At 32.4% G+C, this 20,867-nt stretch overlaps 1 protein-coding gene and 1 pseudogene across 1 annotated transcript; both read left to right on the plus strand.

Moving 5' to 3' along the window:
- Positions 1–1,258: 1,258 nt before the first annotated feature.
- Positions 1,259–4,723, plus strand: LOC105776133 (putative disease resistance protein At1g50180; annotated as a pseudogene).
- Positions 4,724–17,162: 12,439 nt separating this feature from the next.
- On the plus strand, positions 17,163–20,512 carry LOC105776132 (disease resistance protein RPP8). Its single transcript, XM_012598630.2, has 2 exons — positions 17,163–20,098; positions 20,363–20,512. The coding sequence occupies exons 1-2, from the start codon at positions 17,343–17,345 to the stop codon at positions 20,370–20,372; spliced, it is 2,766 nt and encodes a 921-aa protein (XP_012454084.1). The 5' UTR covers positions 17,163–17,342; the 3' UTR covers positions 20,373–20,512.
- Positions 20,513–20,867: the final 355 nt, after the last annotated feature.

Consider the following 20,867-nt stretch of genomic DNA (forward strand, 5'->3'; position numbering starts at 1 on the left):
TATGGATTTTAAGGAAGGATTTAGATTTATCCATCTTATATATATTCTGATTTAAATTTTAGAAATTTATTTATTATTTCTTGTACTAGCTTTGAGTCAAGACATTTAGTCATTTTCGAAATAGTTGGTGCTGCAATGAAGTAAATTTGAAAGATGAAAATATTCATTCAACAAATTTTTATTTCATCGTTTGAATCAAAATTTTAAAATACTTCGCCAACACATTGTTTGAAATCTATTGTATGTAAATCATAAATTATGTATAGTTTCTTCCTCAAATAACTTTTTTAAATAATACTGTAAAAATAATAACGAATAATTGAAGTAAATTACACCCAAGTTTACTAAATTATTAGAAAGTTAACGTTTTGGTTAATTAACTTTAAAAAGTTACAAAACGACCACTAAACTATTCGAAAGTTTTATTTAAGTCATCGGGCTATATGGTCTTCATTGTTTGCATCCCCTGCACTGATAAAAAAACTCTTCTGCCTCTGGTTTTCTATAGTTTAGGTTTTTTTTTTATGAAACAACTTTAAACGTCATATATATACGAATCAAAATCCAAATAGCTTTCTTCTCCGTTCTTCGACACCGACCATTAGATTGTCTTGATCTAATATATGTTTTTCTACTCGTCGATAAGTATTGATCCATCGTAACATTCATTGAATTGTCGCTTAAACCTCGCTAGCCAGACTTTAAAAAAAGAAGAATTTCATAGTCCAATGACTTCAATAAAAACTTTTGAATAGGTCCATGAATTAAATGAAAATCACTAAATAGTTCAATGACTCTTTTATAATTTTTTAAAATTAAATAATCAAAATATAAATTTATTAATAGTTTAGTAATCTTGAGTGCAATTTACCCAAATTAAAATTTTTTTTCCTTTTGGTCTTATCCTATCAATTATGAGCAATGACTGCTGGGTGTTCAAATAGTTGTATTGGCCTACAAATGTCACTCATCATGACTTTTCTTCACATGTCATTTGACTATGGAAAATCATAAAAAAAAAAATACATGAATGCAGCTATTTAATGTCACTTTCCTACAAATTTATTGCATGAATCTCTTGTGCTTTTGGAATTTTGTCACCCATCACTTTTTGTGTCCACCTAACGTTTTTTAAAAATAAAAATTTATGACTTAATTATAAGTTGGATTTATTAAACTTTCTATTTTGAATTTCTTGTTATTATTCTGAATTTCATAAATAATAATAATTAAAAAAAATTCCCCAGTTAAACTTCAGGTAGCTTCCTCCAAATTTCCTATTTCCGTCCACTTTGAACATATGCTATTTTATTTTAAAAATTTAAGTCCCAACGAAAAATAATCAGCAACCTCACCCCCAAAAACAGCTCTTCAAAACTTCTGATAAAGAGAAATACTTCCTCCACTAATACATCAAATATTATACAATTATTTACCGACCAGCAGGAGAAATGGCAGGGGCTATTGTGTCCTTAGTTGTTGAAAGAATTTCTGATCTACTCATCCATGAAGCAGTTTTCCTCAAAGATATGGCACATCAAGTTGTGAGCCTACAGTATGAACTGAAGCGAATGCAGTGTTTCTTGGAGAACGTTGACCGTAAGCCAGAACAAGACGAGCGTCTCCATAGTCTGGTATCGCAAATCCGTGATCTTGCTTGCGATGCTGAAGATGTCATCGACTCTTTTATTCTAGAAGCAGCAGATCAACGAGATTCTCATGGGATTGTCAAGAGATTCACCTCCATTTTCACTAAACCTGATCATCTGCACAAAATCAGGGTGCAGGTCAAAGCAATCCAGACCAGGCTCCAAAACATTTCCAAGAATCTTCCAGCTTATGAGATACCCAGTGATGGAGAAGACTCTAGCTCAGTTTTCAAGTTGCAGCAACGGTTAAGAAGGACATACTCGCATGTCGTGGAAGAGGACGTTGTTGGCTTGGAGGTTAGCACCAAGGATGTCATGACCAAGTTGATGACTGAAGAAGATAGACCCCACGCCGTCGTTTCCATAGTCGGCATGGGGGGCATCGGTAAGACGACTCTTGCCAAAAAAGTATATAATCATCTTGATGTGAGACGCCATTTTGATTTCTTGGCTTGGGTTTATATATCTCAACAATGTAAGCCGAGAGAAGTTTTGCTTAGTGTCTTGATGAAAGTTCTCTCTCCTTCTAAAGATGAAAAAGAGCTAATTGAGAAACTGGACGAGAGTAAGCTGATGAAAAGTCTTTTTGATGCTTTGAAAGAAAAGCGGTATTTGGTAGTCCTCGATGATATTTGGAGAAGCGAGGATTGGGATATTCTTAAACCTGCTTTTCCCCGAGGAAGAATGGGAAGCAAAATACTATTCACAACACGCAATAGGAATGTGGTTTTTTATGCCGATCCTTGCAACACTCCCATTGAGCTCTCAGTTCTTACTGATGATGAAAGTTGGAATCTTTTGTGTAGGAAAGCATTCCCATCAAGCAAACTGGGTTCTCAATGCTGCTCGGAAGAATTTGAGAAGCTTGGAAAAGAGATGGTGAAAAATTGTGGAGGTCTGCCTTTAGCAATTGTTGTGTTGGGAGGGTTGCTAGCAACAAAATGATCATTGGCTGAATGGGAGATGGTTTACAAAAACATCCATAGACACTTAAAAGGGCTCCCACACCAAGATCAAAATGGTGTAGTGAACAGAATTTTGGTTTCAAGCTCCAATGATTTGCCTTATCCTTTAAAACCATGCCTTCTGTATCTTGGTCATTATCCAAAAGATTGGGAGATATCAAAAAACGAACTCATAAGATTATGGATCGCTGAAGGTTTCATTTCACCATCACTGGAAAGCAAAGAAATCTCGATGGAGGATGTAGGCGAACACTTCCTAGAAGAGCTTATAGATAGGAGCTTGGTTCAAGTTAGCAGGCAAGGCTATACAGGAACAAATGTTAAGACATGTCGAGTGCATGATCTCTTGAGGGACTTGTGCACGAAGAAAGCAAGAGAGGAGAAGTTATTGGAAATTATTCAACAATCATCGGCTCAATTTGATGTGACTTTGGTCGAACGTATGCTACGAAGAATTTCTATTCATCCTAGCGAAAGGAAAGTTCATTTGAAGGGAGAGCATCCAAAATTACGTTCTTTATTGTTGCCTCAAAATGAGACATTGGTAGAATTTTGCATTTCAAATTGCAAAAGCTTCAAATTTTTAAGGGTGTTGACTCTTTTAAAAAGGAACGTCGAAAAGTGGCATGTGTCAAATGAAATTGGTGATCTCCTACATTTGAGATACTTGAAGTTAGAATGCTGGAACGAAATGATTTTACCGCAATCTATTGGCAGATTGAAGAGTTTATACACTTTATACATCAAGTATCATACTGACATTGTAATTCCAGATGCTGTGTTCAAGTTGGAACGTTTAAGGCATATTGTAATAAAAAGGATTGCGTTGTTCGGAAGAGGATTTCGTTTGCGGCTAGGGTTCACTTCAAAAAATATTGAAACTTTGAAGTACATAATGGTGGATGAGCAGCCGATTGAAAATAATGAGGTGCTTAGGTGGACTAATATTCAGAGTTTAGGTATAGTATTTACAAGAACAGAATATGTGAAGCCTATCCTAATCTTGCTAGCCAAATTGCAACGCCTTGGATCAGTGTCTTTGGAGGTTTTAGACGATTCAAACCTATCATATCTAGACTTAGAACCTCTTTCTCGGTGCTGTCACCTCTCCAAACTGAGATTAGCTGGGGGGATAAAAGACGATCCACATCCGAGCTGTCATCTTTTGAATTTTCTTCCACCAAATATCGTCAAATTAACTCTGTTTTGGTGTAGGATGAGCCAGGATCCAATGGGTGTATTGGAAAAGCTATGTCATTTGAGGATTCTCTATTTGGAAGGAGTCTATAACGGGTGTAAAATGATGTGCTCTGCCAACGGGTTTCCTCAACTTGAGTCTCTTCAAATGATTGGTCTAGAAGAGTTGAAGGAGTGGGAAATAGAAAAGGGTGCAATGCCATGCCTTCGAAGATTGGAGTTGGCCGATGTTGATAGTTTAGGGATGCTTCCAGAAGGATTGAGGTTTATTACTACTCTTCAAGAAATGATATTAACAAATATGAGTTCGTCATTGAAAGAAAGGATTAAAGTGATAGATGGAAGAGAAGGAGAGGATTTCTATAAAGTGCGCCACATTCCCTCCATCCACATTAATTGATCCCAAAATATGAGTTGATCCACGTTTTTTGATCTAAGTAATTGGAGCCAACATCACGCGAGGTATTTTTTTTTCTGTAAAATAATATATTTTTTATTTTCCTTTCACTCATATAGTTGGAGATTGATATAAAATTAATAAAATAACCAAATAAAAATAAAAATATTTAATTAACATAAAAATTGTAATTAAAATAAAATAAAAAGGATTTGAAATCATTTTTCTAGAAAAACTAAAATTTTAATATCACTCTATTAATTCATAAATTCCATGTCATATTTTTAATTGATATACGTCAGAGATGTTGATATGTGTATACCATTTTTTTTCTTGATGTAGGTAATCTTCTCAGCATTGAAATGCACTCAGTCGGGATATTCAACTCCATAATGTGTGTTTTTAAGAATTGGATTGGTGAATGAAGTGATTGTTTATCAATAACTTGATCAGAGTTCTCTTGCTTATGATATTAGTTTTGAGATCAATTCAATATTTTCTTCATTTGTCTTTTAGCATTAGTGCTTGCTTCTACCCTCCCAAATTGCTTTTTCTTTTTCTTTTTTTAAGTTATCTTCTTAATAAGTGGTTGGTTTGCGTGATCATGGGTTGGGCGGCTCGGCTCGGCCCGACGGCCCGCCCGAAATATGAGAGAGTTTGGATAAAATTATAGGCCCGAAATATAAGTTTGGGCAAAAAACGAGGCCCATCGTCGGGTAAAACTTTTTTGACCCTGGCCCGGCCCGAATATATAATAAATATTTTTTTATTTTTAAAATATATTTCCCATTTCCCCATTTCCCATTAGACATTTAGTATTTATATAATAAATATATTTTTTATTTTAAAGTATTTTTAAAATACTTTTTTTAATTTTTTAATTTTAAAATACATTTCCGAATATAATAAATTGGTTGCAAAAAGGACGATGAGGACGATGAGGATGATGTTTCTTCGGTTGCTTTTTAGGATACTTCATTTCTAATTGTTGAAAATTTAATTTAGCTTACAATTTATATTTTATTATAAAATTAAATATGTTGATTGGTTAATGTATGAATATTCTGGTTGGTTGATTTTATTTTGTAGATTTTTTATATAATTTTGGTGTTTACTAAAAAAAAGGCCGGGCCGAGCTGGGCTCGGGCTTAGAATTTTTTCCCGGGCTGGGCCAGGCCTAGGACATGGGCTGAAAATTTTTTTGGGCCCGGCCCGGCCCATGCTCACCTTCATTTGCATCTAATTATTTTGATTGAGATTAATCAATTTAAACCAAACAAAAGAAATTCCGAATGACCCATAGTGTATATATCCCTTGCACTGAAAAACAAAACCGAAAGTAAAAGAAGTAGCACAACATTACAATTTACAAGTCACTATTTAAAATTAAAAATTAGATGATATGATAAAACTATTTAAAATTTCCTATAACAAAAAAAAAACTTATTATTAATACTTATTTTCATTTAATGATATATAAAACAGATTCATACATGCATTGACTTATACGGACCAATAATGATTAAATTTCTTACCAAATCTCCTGTTTGACACAGAGTCAAAACCGTATAACGCCTATCTCCACCCAATATTGTATAAAAAATAGATCCATACATTAACTATTGTGAAACTTTTAACCGTTTAATCGATGATATTTCAAGGAGGGAATGCACGTACAAACCTATACATTACAAGTGGAGTACTTTGTTTGGGAGTGGTAGCCACCAACCCTGATCAAAAAACGAACATGGAGAATACAAAAAAAAAAGTATGAGAATTACTCATTTTATTTTTTTAATTATTATTAATATAGATATGGTTATATGTGGAAATATGTCTCGCATTTTGATCAAAACAGTGTGTGACGTCGCAACGAGAAGAAGCTCTTCGTCCTGATGAGGAGCCGACGTCACGGCAAGAAGAAAGTCCTCATCCCAACGACGTGATCCTCCTTCGTCCCGACAACTAAACGCTACATCACAATTTGGCGACATGTTACTTAAGTTTTTTGGCTTTCTTTTATCAGTTAAACTTTGTTTTAGTTTCCCACTTTAAACTCTGATTAACCTAATAATATTCAAATCATATATGCTATCAATTTCAACCTATAAATAGTCTTAGTTACTCTAGGTTTTATACAATAGAAATATTAAGATCGAGATAATTCTATTCTTTGAGTTTGAAAGGTTTTTATTTTGGGGCTTTGGGTTTTTTTTATTCTCCCTCTTTTGTACTCTCTTTTTATTATAGTGAAATTTCCTTTTATCCATGGGTTTTTATCCTCTTTTAAGGAGTTTTTCCACGTAAATTTGTGTGTTCAATATTTTCGATTTCTACTTTATTTACTTGTTCGTTGTATACACCGGGGTTAATTCCTAATTAACTGATATCAGAGATAGTTTGGTTTTCGCATTTAACTCATTCGGAGATTGCTGCATCAAGGTTTGATATTGATAAGTTTGACGACATCACAAATTTTCAATATGTGGTAAGTTCATATGTCAGTAATACTGATTCAGAGCGATCTTGAAAGAATCCTTACAGAGAAGATGTCCACAGACATGGATCAATCACAATGAGATAGGTTAGATAAAAAAGTTCTATTCACAATTCAATTATGTCTAACAAATAATATGTTACAAAAGTTACCGAAGGAAAAAATAATGTATACATTATTGAAGAAACTGGAAATTCTTGGCCAACGGGTTAGTGTTAAAACAACGTCTCTACATGTTCAAAATAACCGAAGCATAGTGTTTTGATAAGGTTAACAAATGAAAATGTAGTAAATTCAGGGAAACTAAGATAACAGTGTTAAATGCTTCATTTTCAATCAACGAAAAGCATTTATATACATGGTTCTGAAAAATAAAAATCTTAGCCTCACATTTATAAGCAGTTTTACTCTAATATGAGACAAAAATTACGGCGAGGTGATTAGAAGAGGCATTCACTAACCTCACACGATAATGTTGTTTAATCAGCGCTCAAAGTAACTGATGAAGCTGCTGATTTTCTTTCCGGAGAGACTCAACCTCTTCCATCAGTTCAGCTGTGTTCTGTAATATGGAGCTCATCACACGAGACATCTCCATCTGTTCCAATGATTTTCGTGAATTAGAGCAATTGACATGACAACGTTGTTTAATCAGCGCTCAAAGCAATTGACAATCAATGTAGTGTCATGACCGGAAATAAAAAACTATGAAATATATAGAGATTTGTAAAAATCCTTCATCCAGGATGACTTCACTACTCCAATGCATAAAAAGACCAAAGTGATTAGAGAAATTAATGTAGAAATGAATATTTGTTTAACCAAACCAGATATCATACATTCATTTCTGGAAGAACTCCTGATGCCGCTGCAGTCAATGAATCAAACCTCGATAACAGGCTATTAAACAGCTCTTCTCTGGTTTCAGCTCCTGTGTTCTTTGTTTTTGGAGAAGCTGCCAAATGAGATGTTCCATCACTGAAGCAGATGTAGTACTAATTCTCTCAGCATATGTTGAAAACCTTCGAGGCGGTGCAAAAGATGCTAGTTCTAGGCTGTGAGTCAAGGCTGCCAGCTCTAGTAATGCCTCTTGAACCAAAAGATAAAGCAGACATGGAGCTCGAGGAGAAATGTTCAGGAAATCCCAATGAAGTCTCCTGATTTGAAGAAACGTCTTTCCTGTGCAAATTTTCATAGCTCAGGTTAGAACTAGTCTGACTGAGCATTGAAGACTGTCGGAGCAGAGTGCTAAAGCTAATAGCTAAAATAGACTCCTGGGATATTCTGCTTGCTAAATTTGACTAAGAAGGCCATGGAATTAATTATATATAACTTCAGTAACCATGTAAGCCAAGCAAGGCCTGACATTGACGAATAAGCAATTTCAGGTATCATCAACGAATAATCAATTTTGGGTGTCGAGTCAAAAACTTGAGGATTTTAGTTTCGCAAATGAGGCCATGAACTTTTGTTTTTTGCATAAAGCATTATGAGATCAGAATCGAGGAAAAAAAACATCATTCAAATGCAATGCAAAGAGCTAAATGTTTGAAGCAAGCTTGTCCATCCATGCTACTTAAGCGCATCCTCCTCTCTTGCTAAGTACCTACACTAATGCCAGCTAGAAACATATGGTAATTGTATAGCACAACTCGTCCACAGTAATAAAGAAGAAGCTTTAGAAAGCATGAAACTTCTCTCTTTGTTCATATGTAAATTTAGTGCATGATTTAATAATCTACAATGACTGTTGTTCAAAATATCTTTTAAGTCAGCTGCCAATCAACAACACACATCCCATTGGTAACTTTTATTTTGTGATGTATGCATTCGTAGCTAAAAACCTTACACATGACAAAATGGTTAAAAACATAATATATAAAAATTTTGGAATTTAACCAACATGATCTACCTGAAAATCAACATAATGAGTATGAAAATAAAGGATATTCTCATCGTTTCAATTTTCTTTCAAATTCATGCTTATATTTTATAAATTTTGTTGATATTATTTATCAACAGAAATGGAGAGATGGGAAGAGAAATGGAAAGGTGAGACAGTGGTCTAGAAGCAGAGCCATTAGAAAGATCCCCCAAATGGTCTAAAGTCCGTCTCTTTTTATTATACCGGGTTGGGCTATTATATAATAAAATATAAATATATAAAAATTATTATCATCTTATAAAAATTTGTCCCCCACTTAGCTGAAGAAGAGTTATATTGTAACTCTTCTTAAATTATCTGATATTTATGAAGTGCGTGTAATTTGGGGCTTACTATATATGTTTTACTATTTTAGAGACTGCAGTATTGAACCTGCGAGCCTTAGGATACCAGTTGGGAGCGTAAGCTCGCGCTAGGTGTTTTGGAGAAGCGAAGGAAAACATACATAGTCTGGCATATGGCCGTATGACCCACACGGCCTGGACACACAGGCATGTCCATGGCCATGTGACACTGGGTTAATCACCCCATTTTTATTTTATTTTATTTATTATTATTTCTTATATTATTTATTTTTATTTTACTAAATTTTTTATTTTTTATTTATTATTCTTATACTTATATTTAAATTTTTTTGCTATTTCTATTTTTTAATATTTTTTTACTATTATTATTACAATTACCTTTAAGTTTATTGGTATCATTAAGTTTTTTTTTCGTTTTATTTTTATCTTTCTTTTTAATTTTGTTTTAGTTGCTTTATTATTTTATTATTATTATTTTCTTCAACTTATTTTCATTATTATCTTTTGAAATATATATGGTTGTTTCTAATCGAGTTATAACCTCTTAATCTTCTTTATTATTTGTGTTTATTTCCTTATTAGTTTGCTCGGAATCATGCGTTACATTTAGATTGACTTCAATTCTGCTTTTTACTATTCTGAGTATTTCATCCAATATTCAGGGCTCTTTCAGTTTTCTCCCTCTCTTATGATATTCTGTTTATACTGTGATTATATATGTTTGTACATTGAGGACAATGTACATTTAAGTGTGGGGAGGTTATCCATATAATTATTAGAAAATCCATGAATTATGTCTTGTATTTAAGTAATTTTCTCATACTACTATTAGAATGAATTTTTATCGATTTGTGATTTTTATTCATGTGTTTTGGATTAAATTCATAAATATTTGTGCATTGGTTGTTTTAAACTTTACGACATAAGAGAATCAAGCATGATAAGTTTATTTTCAGAATAAAAAAATTTAGGTTGTTTCCCTGAATTGATGTATTATTTTGAAGTTTTAAATTTACAAGTTTGACATCAAAAACCATAATTTTTTGTGAGATTTTGAGCGTTTAGAGCATACACTTTTCTTGCTTATTTTATTATTGGTTATGAGTGTGTCAATTTGATTTATTATTCTAGAACTTGCTTCGATTATGCATGTCAAGACCACACCTTTGAGTTGATATACTGAGATGATAAAGACACTTAGGTTTTAACTCACTTATTCCATAAAAAGCCTACCTACATAATTAACCCTTAGTAAACCCCTTCGAGCCTAACACACCGTTTCTTGATTTACCCATTAATGATAATAACCCATAACTCATTTTTTGTTCATTGAGAAATTTTCCCATTTTATTTACTCCATTTTTATCGAGCTTTGATTTAGTTAATTGCCTGATTAAGCCTCTTGATTAAGTTGCTGAATTATTTCTTCTTATTTACATATAAAAAAAATACATATATAGTTATTTAGTTCTTTGTTATTTGAGCTTGAATAGTTAAATTCATATTTTGAGAAGAAGCTTGTGTTATTCTTGAATAGTTCCGATTGATGTAATTATTTTTAATTCAGCATTTGTTATTTTTGTAATTTGGTAATTTATCAATTCAATCTCAATTCTAACCTTCTTTTTCAGCCTTTCTCCACACCTTTAACCTAATCCCCATTACAACCTTATAAAGACCTTTTGATTTGTGTATCATCTCATTTTATAGTGGTGGAGATTTGATTTTCATGCAAGCCTATGGTAATGACTTTTCATGTTTGACTGTTGAGTACTTAATTTTTGAACCTTAAATACTTTGAGTAATTTGAGTGAATCTTTAGTGAGGATGTCAATTGTTTTTGATTTTGAATTAAAGGTAATTACTTAAATAAGGGGAAATACCTATGTTTTCATGATTTCAAAATACTCGACTTAGATTGTTTGAATCTTTAATGCTCTTTTAGTTGAATTATCAATGTATGCTTATTTGTGAATTATGACAAAACATTATTGATGAGAATTACAAGTTGAGAAAGATTAATTTTAATTGTGAGTTGTGGATTTTGCTTGAGGACAAACAAACGCTTAAGTGTGGGGATATTTGATAAGCCATAAAAGTAACATGTTTTTAATCCCATTCTTGATGCATTTTTTGGATGATTTATTATATGTGAATTAGTGAATTTGATGCTCCTAATCCTTTAAATTAATGTTTCTATACTTAGGTGAGCATAGGGACAACGAGCCAAATTCGGGCAAAAAGAGCTGTTTTCAGGATCCACACAGCCTAGGCATTTCCACACGGGCTGGCCACACGCCCATGTGCCAGCCTGTGTCGATTTTGCACCCTGCTTCCCTGTTACGCAGAAAAACCTAATTTTTAGGGTTTCTGAGCATTCTAAAGTTTATAAAAACTTATTAGAAGAAGACCTAAGAGGAGATACAGAGCTAAATGAAGAAAAGACTCGAAGAACGCCAACGGATTAAACTCAAAAGTAGGATCTCTTTCAAGACTGAAGATCTCCATTCAATTTCTCTCAAAGTTTTTGGGTTTTTTTATGTTTTGTTGTTTTCTTAGGAGATGTTTTCCTCCCAAAGTATGAACTAAATTCCCTAGATACCTAAGGAAGATGAAACCTAAGACAGATCTTATTATTTGATGTTTCGGAAACATGATAAATATTTGTTCTTGATCTTAATTATGTGTTCTTATTTCATGTTTTAATGTTTTCAGGATATTAGTTCATGATTGATGTGCTTATTCAGTAAAGCAAAAGTCCATTTTTAAGAGTAGATCTGACATAATTGAGTGGGGTTGCATGCAATCCTAGAAATAGGACGACATAAATCTACCGGATTGGAGTCAAATCTAAAAGGGTAATCTATAGATCGAGTTAATGCGGCAATAGAGGTTTTAATTAGAAAGCAATTTCAATTAATCAACCTAGAGTCAGTTGTTTTTATTCTCGAAAGAGATATTAACATAAGTTAGGGATTTCTACGGATCAAGACAAGTGAATAAATTGTTTAATTCATATTTAGAATAATAAGTGAAGTCTAGGCGGATTCTTTCCTGGGTTATTGTCTCTCTCATCGGTTTTCTTCAAATATTTTCCTACTTTATTCTCTGTTTCGTCTTAGTAATTAGGTTAGTTAAGATTAGGTTAAAATAAATCCCTTCAATTTATTCGGCTAGATAATAAAAAGATAGTAACTACTAGTACTTTTAGTCCTCGTAGATACTATATTCCCGACTCACAATAGCTATACTACCATTCGATAGGTGCGCTTGCATTTGTCGTGATTTTAGTTAGTTCGTGACGTCATCATGGCCTTCATTGTTTGCCCGCTTACACTAATAAAAAACTTTTCTACCTCTGCTTTTCTATAGTTTAGATTTTTTTTTTATGAAACAACTTTAAATGTCATGTATCTACGAATCAAAATCCAAACAGTTTTCTTCTCTGTTCTTTGACATCCACTATCAGATTGACTTGATCTAATATACGTTCTTTTACTCATCGATGAGTTTTGATCCATCGTATTGTTTATCGAATTGCCACTTTAACCTCGCTAGTCGGACTTTAAAAAAAATAATTCAATTACTTAAATAAAAACTTTTGAATAGACCAGTAACTTAAATGAAAGCCTTCAAATAGTTTAATGATCATTTTATATTTTTTAAAGTTAAATGATCAAAACATATATTTATTAATAGTTTAATAACCTTGAGTGTAATTTACCCAAATAACTATCTTTTTCCTTTTGAGTTATTATTTGGAAGAAATTAGTTGAGGGTTGGCCTACTAATGTCAGTAATAATAACTGATATGAGTTGAGGGTTGTCCTACTAATGTCAGTCATAATAACTTCATCTTATTATTTGGAAGATATGAATTTGAGGGTTGGCCTACTAATGTAGTGATAATAACTTCCCCTTACCTTTTCTTCGCATGCCATTTTACTTTTGCATGCCTTACAATGTGGAAATTCAAAACATCTTTTGCTTTCAATTTGGAAATTCAATTTGGTAGAAATGAGTTTGTTTATGAGTGACATAGGTATGGTATAAAAAATAGCATAATAAAATTAATAAACGATTGGATTAAATTATATCTAATGTCACTAAACTACTAGTAAATTTACGTTTTTCTCAATTAACGTAAAAAAGTTATACATAAAATGGTTACTAAACTATTTGAAAATTTTCATTTAAATTACTAGATTATTAAAATCAATTCTATATAGCCTTTAACGTTCACACTCCTTACACCAATAGAAAACTATTCTGCCATTGCTCTTCTATAGTTTAGGTTTCTTTTTTCATAAAACAACTTTAAATGATACATATCTACGAACCAAAATTCATATAGTTTTCTTCTCCGTTCTTCGACACAAACCTTCATATTGGCTTGATCTAATATATAATCTTCTACTAGTCAATGAATATTGATCCATCGTACCGTTCATCGAATTGTTGCTTGGACCATGTAAGCCAGACTCTTTTTTTTTTTTAACTTAATAGTCCAACGACTTAAATAAAAAACTTTTGAACAGCTAATGATTTAAATGAAAACTTTTGAATAATTAAATGATTATTTTATAAAATTTTAAAGTTAAATAACCAAAACGTAAACTTATTATATTTTAGTGACATTGAATGCAAATTACCCAAATATTTCAATTATGGGCAATGACTGTTGGGTGGAAGAAATGAATTGAGGGTAGGCCTACTAACGTGAGCGATCCTAACTTTTCTTCACATGTCATTTTACGTTATTGATTTTGTATCTCAAAGTTTTAAATTTGAAAACCATAGAATTTAATGTCTGTTTCCTACAAAATTATTGCACGCCAATCCAATGTGGAATTAATTGACATTTAATTTTATTACTAAATAAATGATAATTAAAATTGTTAGAATTTTATTTAATTAATAACTTTATTTTATATAAATAAAATTAACATAAATTTTTTAAATAAAAAAAAAAATATTTTTATAATAATGTCAAATTTAAATTATAATCATCTTTTAACTGATAGTTAATTAAGTGATGATTTGATGAAGCTGGATCCGATGAGTGCATTAAAAAGCTACTTTGTTTGAGGAATCTTAGATTATAGGGTGAAGAATGCGAGGGGATTAAAATTATTTGTTCTGTAAATAGATTTCCTCAACTTGATTCTCTTCATAGCGTGATCTAAAGGAATTAGAGGAGTGAGAGATAATAAAAAGACGCAATGCCACATCCAACAACTTTTTATTTTATCAATTTAATCAAATTTTTTAACAACACATTATTTTAATGATAAGGTTGAAGTCTTATAAATTTTGAAATTTTAAATTTAAGTTTTGAATCTTATTTTATGTAAATTATGTATGTATCCTCCTCAAATAAATAAATTTCCCTTCTTAAAGAAATCACCATTAAAACTCAAAATGATATCACTTGTCACGGGGCTAAGTCTTTCATCTCGCAATCCGTGCGACTTTAGGCGATCCGTTCTTCCAAACTCGCCTAAGTCAGCCTTCACTTAAGTGAGGATTCCTTAAGAACTCCTCAAACGCACCAGTTTATATAGCAGAAGCAAATAATGTCAAAAGAAGCCACAAAGAACAACAGAAAGCTACAGAAAAGAACACAAACAAAGTGTTTGAGTAAATGCTCTCAAAATTTTATTACTCCTAAGAATTTAAGTTACAATGGATGGAGTCCGTACAAATGAGGGGGAGGTTCTCTATTTATAGTTGAGCTCCCCCAAAATCGACGGTCAAGATACATTTACATCGACGGACGAGATTAACCATATCCCTTGATTTTAGGGATTTACAAGATATGTCATATATCAAATCTAATCTAATCTTTACAAGATATGATTCATATCAATCTTCTAAGATTAGTTACCAAAATAGCTTAAGTTGCCATATCTTCATTATCGAGCCAACCAGGCTTCAATCTAACAGTCTTCTTCAATAGTTCTTTGAATCGGGTCAGTTCTAGTGGGCTAAATGATCCACATCTTATCGACAGATCTCAATGGGGCGCATCTTGTGCCATGGTCACGGGCTTTATTGTTTTTTTTTTCACTCATCAATTTTCACTCAAATTTTTCTTATTTTCGTTCAACATTCTTTGTACTACTGGTTTCTAAGTGGTCCTTTCATTCTTGATAAAATTTTATATTCGCTGAGTAAAAAGAATTGCCTAATATCTTCCACTTTAAGAATTGTGAAGTTTATTTATGGGTAATTTAGGTATTATATAAAAAAAACACAAAAAATAATAAATAATTGGAGTAAACTACTCCAAAGGTCACTAAACTACTAGTAAGTTTACGTTTTGTTCAATTAACTTCAAAAAGTTACAAAATGATCACTAAGCTATTAAATATTTTTATTTAAGTTATTGAGTTGTTAAAATATTGCTATATGACTTTCATTGTTCACACCGCCTGCTCCAATAAAAAAAATTCTTTTGCCCCTACTCTTCTACAATTTAGTTTTTTTTTCATAAAGTAACTTTAAATGTCATATATGAACTATAATCCAAATACTTTTTTTCTTCATTCTTCAACACCGATCATCATATTGATTTGATCTAATATATATTCTTTTACTCGTCGATGAGTATTGATCCATATTTATTAAAATTTTAATAAATTTTTAATAAGTTTTCTAAACGGGCCTCTTTTTTTCACAAACTCATATTTCAGGCCTATATTTTTACCCAAACTCTCCCATTTTACGTGTGAGCTGTCGGGCCGGTTATGAATTTTGAAATTCTAAATTTAAATTATATATGAAACTCCCTCAAAATAAATAAATTTCTCCTCTTATATAAAACCTTTTTTTTACCATTAAATTTTACAAAAAAAAAAATCGTGATTGTTTTATTTTCTCAATATTTTCTCTTATTTTCGTTCAACATTCTTTGTACTGTTGTTTTCCAAGTCGTCCTTTCGTTCTGGATAAAATTTTATATTGGCCGGGCAAAAAAGAATTGGAGGACATGGGTTTAAACATTAATAAACGAGCACTATCCTTCACTTTTTGCAATTGTGAAGTTTACTGATTGGTAATTTAGGTAATGTAAAAAAACAACACATTAAAAATAATAAATAATTGGAGTAAATTACATTCAAGGTCATTAAACTACTAGTAAGTTTACGTTTTAATCGTTTAACATTAAAAAGTTACAAAATTGTTACTAAATTATTCAAAAGTTTTCTTTAAGTCATTAAGCTGTTAAAATCACTACTATATGGTCTTCATTGTTTGCCCGCTAACTCTTCTACCCCTGCTTTTCTATAGTTTAAGTTTTTTTTTTTAAGAAACAACTTCAAATGTCACGTATCTACGAATCTAAATCTAAATAGTTTTGTTCTCCGTTCTTCGGCACCAAGCATCAAATTGACTTGATCTAGTAAATGTTATTCTACTCGTCAATGAGTATTGATCCATTGTACCATTCATCGAATTGTTGCTTTAACCTAACTAATCAGACGTTTTAAAAAAAAGCTAATAATCTAATGACTTAAATAAAAATTATTGAATAGATCGGTGACTAAAATAAAAATATTTAAATAGTTCAATTATCATTTTATAACTTTTAAAATTTAATGAATTTTGTGTCCACTTGCCTTGTCTTTCTTAAAAAGATAAAAAGAAAAAAAAATTGCTTTTTAATTGGAAGAAATTATTTTATAATTGTTATGAATTTTTCATTATTAAATCAACATCTATTGATATCAAAATAAATTTGATTTACTCTATATTTTCTATAAACATTACTATTAATCAATAACAATATGTTGGTTATTATAGAAAAACTGGAATATGTTTGTGCTTTTCCATAGTTATAGCTCTGTTTAGGATGTGGTAAACAGTATCAGTTGGACGAGAAGTTATTTGCCACCCTCAATGACTATGTTCTATTCGAATTTTATGGCTTTTGATTCAAAATGATTAGCTTCAGAAAGTGATTAGGTTAAGCTTAATACAAATGGTGTAATTACGTTTAGCTCTCACTCGATTACAATTAAAGGAGTCATTAAATATGTTAATAGTAATTAATTATGTGATTAGTCGATGACATTATAAAGAAATATGAAGTGTATAAAATTGAAGCAAGATCGATGTTAGAAGGGCTACAACTAACTTAGGACAAGGGTTATCCACATGTTAAGTTTGAATATATGTTATTTTATTTAAAAAAAGTTACGTTCCATAATAATAATAATAAGTTCAGCTATTTGCTGTCCAAAGAACAGTAATTACCAACCTCACACCCAAAAACAGCTCTTCAAAACTTCTGATAAAGAGAGATACTTATCCACAAATACATAAAATATTCTACTAATACTTGCAGATCAGTTTGTGGAATCTGTTCTGGACCAGCAGGAGAAATGGAACAGGCTATTGTGTCCTTAGCTGTTGAAAGAATTTCAGATTTACTCATCCATGAAGCTGTTTTCCTCAAAGATGTGAAAGATCAAGTTGAGAGCCTAAGGGCTGAACTGAAGCGAATGCAGTGTTTCTTGAAGGACGCGGATCGCAATCTTGAACAAGATGCGCGTTTCCAGAATCGGGTGTCGGAAATCAGAAATCTTGCTTATGATGCTGAAGATGTCATCGACTCTTTTATTCTTAAAGCAGCATATCAACGAGGTTTTCATGGGATTGTCAAGAGATTCACCTCCATTTTCACCAAACCTTATCATCTGCACAAAATCGGGTTGCAGCTCAAAGCAATCATGACCAAGCTCCAAAACATTTCCGAGAATCTTCCAGCTTTTGAAATACCCGATGATGGAGAAGGCTCTAGCTCAATTTTCAAGGTGCAGCAACAGTTTAGAAGGACATACTCACATGTCGAGGAAGAGGACGTTGTTAGCTTGGAGGTTAGCACCAAGGATGTCATGACCAAATTGATGACTGAAGAAGATAGACCCCACGCCGTAGTTTCCATAGTCGGCATGGGGGGCCTCGGTAAGACTACTCTTGCCAGAAAAGTATATAATCATGTTGATGTGAGACGCCATTTTGATTTCTTGGCTTGGTTTTCTATCTCTCAACAATGTAAGCCGAGAGAGGTTTTGCTTAGTGTCTTGAAGAAAGTTCTCTCTCCTTCTAACAATGATAGGGAGAAAATTGAGAAAATGGACGAGATTGAGCTGACGAGAACGCTTTTTGATGCTTTGAAAGAAAAGCGGTATTTGGTGGTCCTCGATGATATTTGGAGAAGCGAGGATTGGGATATTCTTAAACCTGCTTTTCCACGAGGAAGAAAGGGAAGCAAAATATTGTTCACAACACGCAACAGGAATGTGGCTTCACGAGCCGATTCTTGCAACACTCCCATCGAGCTCTCATTTCTTACGGATGATGAAAGTTGGAATCTTTTGTGTAAGAAAGCATTCCCACGGAGCAAAATGGGTTCTCAATGCTGCTCAGAAGAATTTGTGAAGCTTGGAAAAGAGATGGTGAAAAAATGTGGAGGCTTGCCTTTAGCAATTGTTGTGTTGGGTTGCTTGCTGGCAACAAAACAGTCCGTGGCTCAATGGGAGATGGTTCATAAAAACATCCATGGACACTTAAATGAGCTCCCACACCAAGATCGTCAATATGGTGCAGTGAACAGAATTTTGGTTTTAAGCTACAATGACTTGCCTTATCCTTTAAAACCATGCTTTTTGTATCTTAGTCATTATCCAGAAGATTGGGAGATACCTAAAAAAGAACTCATTCGATTATGGATCGCTGAAGGTTTCATTCCGAAAACCGAAGAATTCTTGATGGAGGATTTAGGTGAAAATTTCCTAGAAGAGCTTATAGATAGGAGCTTAGTTCAAGTTAGCAGGCGAGACTATACAGGAACAAATGTCGAGACATGTCGAATGCATGATCTCTTGAGAGACTTATGCACGAAGAAAGCAAGAGAGGAGAAGTTCTTGGAAATTATTCAACAACCACTGCATGAATATGATGTGACATTGGCAAAATCTATGCTACGAAGAATTTCTATTCATCCTAGTGAACGGAATTTTGTTTATTTGAAGGGAGAACATCCAAAATTACGTTCTTTGTTGTTTCCTCAAAATGTGGAACCGGTTGAATTCCACATTTCAAAATACAAAAGCTTCGAATTTTTAAGGGTGTTGACTCTTCAAAAAGGAAAATACAGTTATGAAGAGTGGCATGTGTCAGCTGAAATTGGTAATCTCCAACATTTGAGATACTTGAAGTTATACTACAATAACAAAATGATTTTGCCGCGATCTATTGGCAGGTTGAAGAATCTGTACACTTTATACATCAAGTATTGTTATGACATTGTAATTCCAGATGGTGTGTTTAAGTTAGAACGTTTAAGGCATATTGTAATAAAATTGAATGGGACATTACCCTTATATGGATTTCGGTTGCGGCAAGGGTTCACTTCAAAAAATATTGAAACTTTGAAGTACATGGTGGTGGATGAGAAGGCGGCTGAAAATAATGCGGTGCTTAGGTGGACTAATATTCAGAGTTTAGGAATGGCATTTACCAGAGCACAATATATGAAGCCTACCCTAATCTTGCTAGCCAAATCGCAACGCCTTAGGTCAGTGTCCTTAAGTTTTTTTGATGTCTCACACCTAGACTTAGAACCCCTTTCTCAATATTATCACCTCTCCAAACTGAAATTATGGGGGCGGATAGAAGATGAGCCACATCCGAACGGTCATGTTTTGAAATTTCTTCCATCAAATATTGTCAATTTAACTTTGTGCACCTGTAGGCTGAGACAAGATCCAATGGTCGTATTAGAAAAGCTATGTCATTTGAGGATTCTCCATTTGCAACAAGCATATATTGGGAGTAAAATGGTGTGCTCTGCAAATGGATTTCCTAAACTTGATTATCTTCAAATGTCTTGGTTATTTGAGTTGGAGGAGTGGGAAATAGAAGAAGGTGCAATGCCATGCCTTCGAGAATTGAAGTTGGCCGATGGACAGAGTTTAAGGATGCTTCCAGAAGGATTGAGGTACATTACTACTCTCCAAGAATTGAATTTAATACAAACATCTTCGTCATTGAAAGAAAGGATTAAAGTGATAGATGGAAAAGAAGGAGAGGATTTCTATAAAGTGCGCCACATTCCCTTCATCCACATTGACAGGTATTTATTTCTATGAAATAATAATTTTACGTTCTTTTTCTTTTCTTTTCACCCATAGAGTTAGAGATTGATATAATATTGATAAAATAACAGAATAGAAGAATATATATTTAATTCCATGAAAATTATAATTAAAATATAAAAAAGAATTTTAAATATATTTTTAGAAAAACTAAATTTTAATATCATTTTATTATTTCATATTTTTAATTATTATACATAAGAGATGATGATATATCCATATCATTTTTTTTCTTGATGTAGGTTAGCCTAATTAGCACTGGAACGCACTTTGCCGATATATCTAATTTCATTAAGTGTGTGTATGTTTTTTTATAAGAATTAGATTGCTATATAGTATGAATTTTGAATGAAGTGATTGTTTGCTATATATCTAAGGCTCACTTTCGGCCTCCCAATTTGCTTATTTTTTAAAATTTATCTTGTTATTGATTGGTCATTTGCATCTATTTGATTGAATTAATGAATTTAAATCAAAGAAAGAAATACTAAGTAACTCATTAGATGTTAAATGGTTAAATTCATTATTTAAATAGTAAAATAACCCTTTAAATTTACAACTCACTATTTCTATTAAAATTAGATGATACAATGTCAATCAAAACATATAACATGTATACTTTTATATGACATAACAAAAATATGTACGATTTCTTATAACCAAATGTATAAAACGACTTATGTGGAATGATGATTAAATATTTTTATCAAGTACCCGTTTAACCAAAAAAGAACAAAGTAGCGACTC

Source organism: Gossypium raimondii, chromosome 10 (assembly GCF_025698545.1).
Source record: "Gossypium raimondii isolate GPD5lz chromosome 10, ASM2569854v1, whole genome shotgun sequence".
NCBI classification, from domain to species: Eukaryota; Viridiplantae; Streptophyta; class Magnoliopsida; order Malvales; family Malvaceae; genus Gossypium; species Gossypium raimondii.

Bases quoted from the DNA above. Each gene is read 5' to 3' on its own strand.
- LOC105776132 (XM_012598630.2), top strand. From the start codon at position 17,343: ATGGAACAGGCTATTGTGTCCTTAGCTGTTGAAAGAATTTCAGATTTA.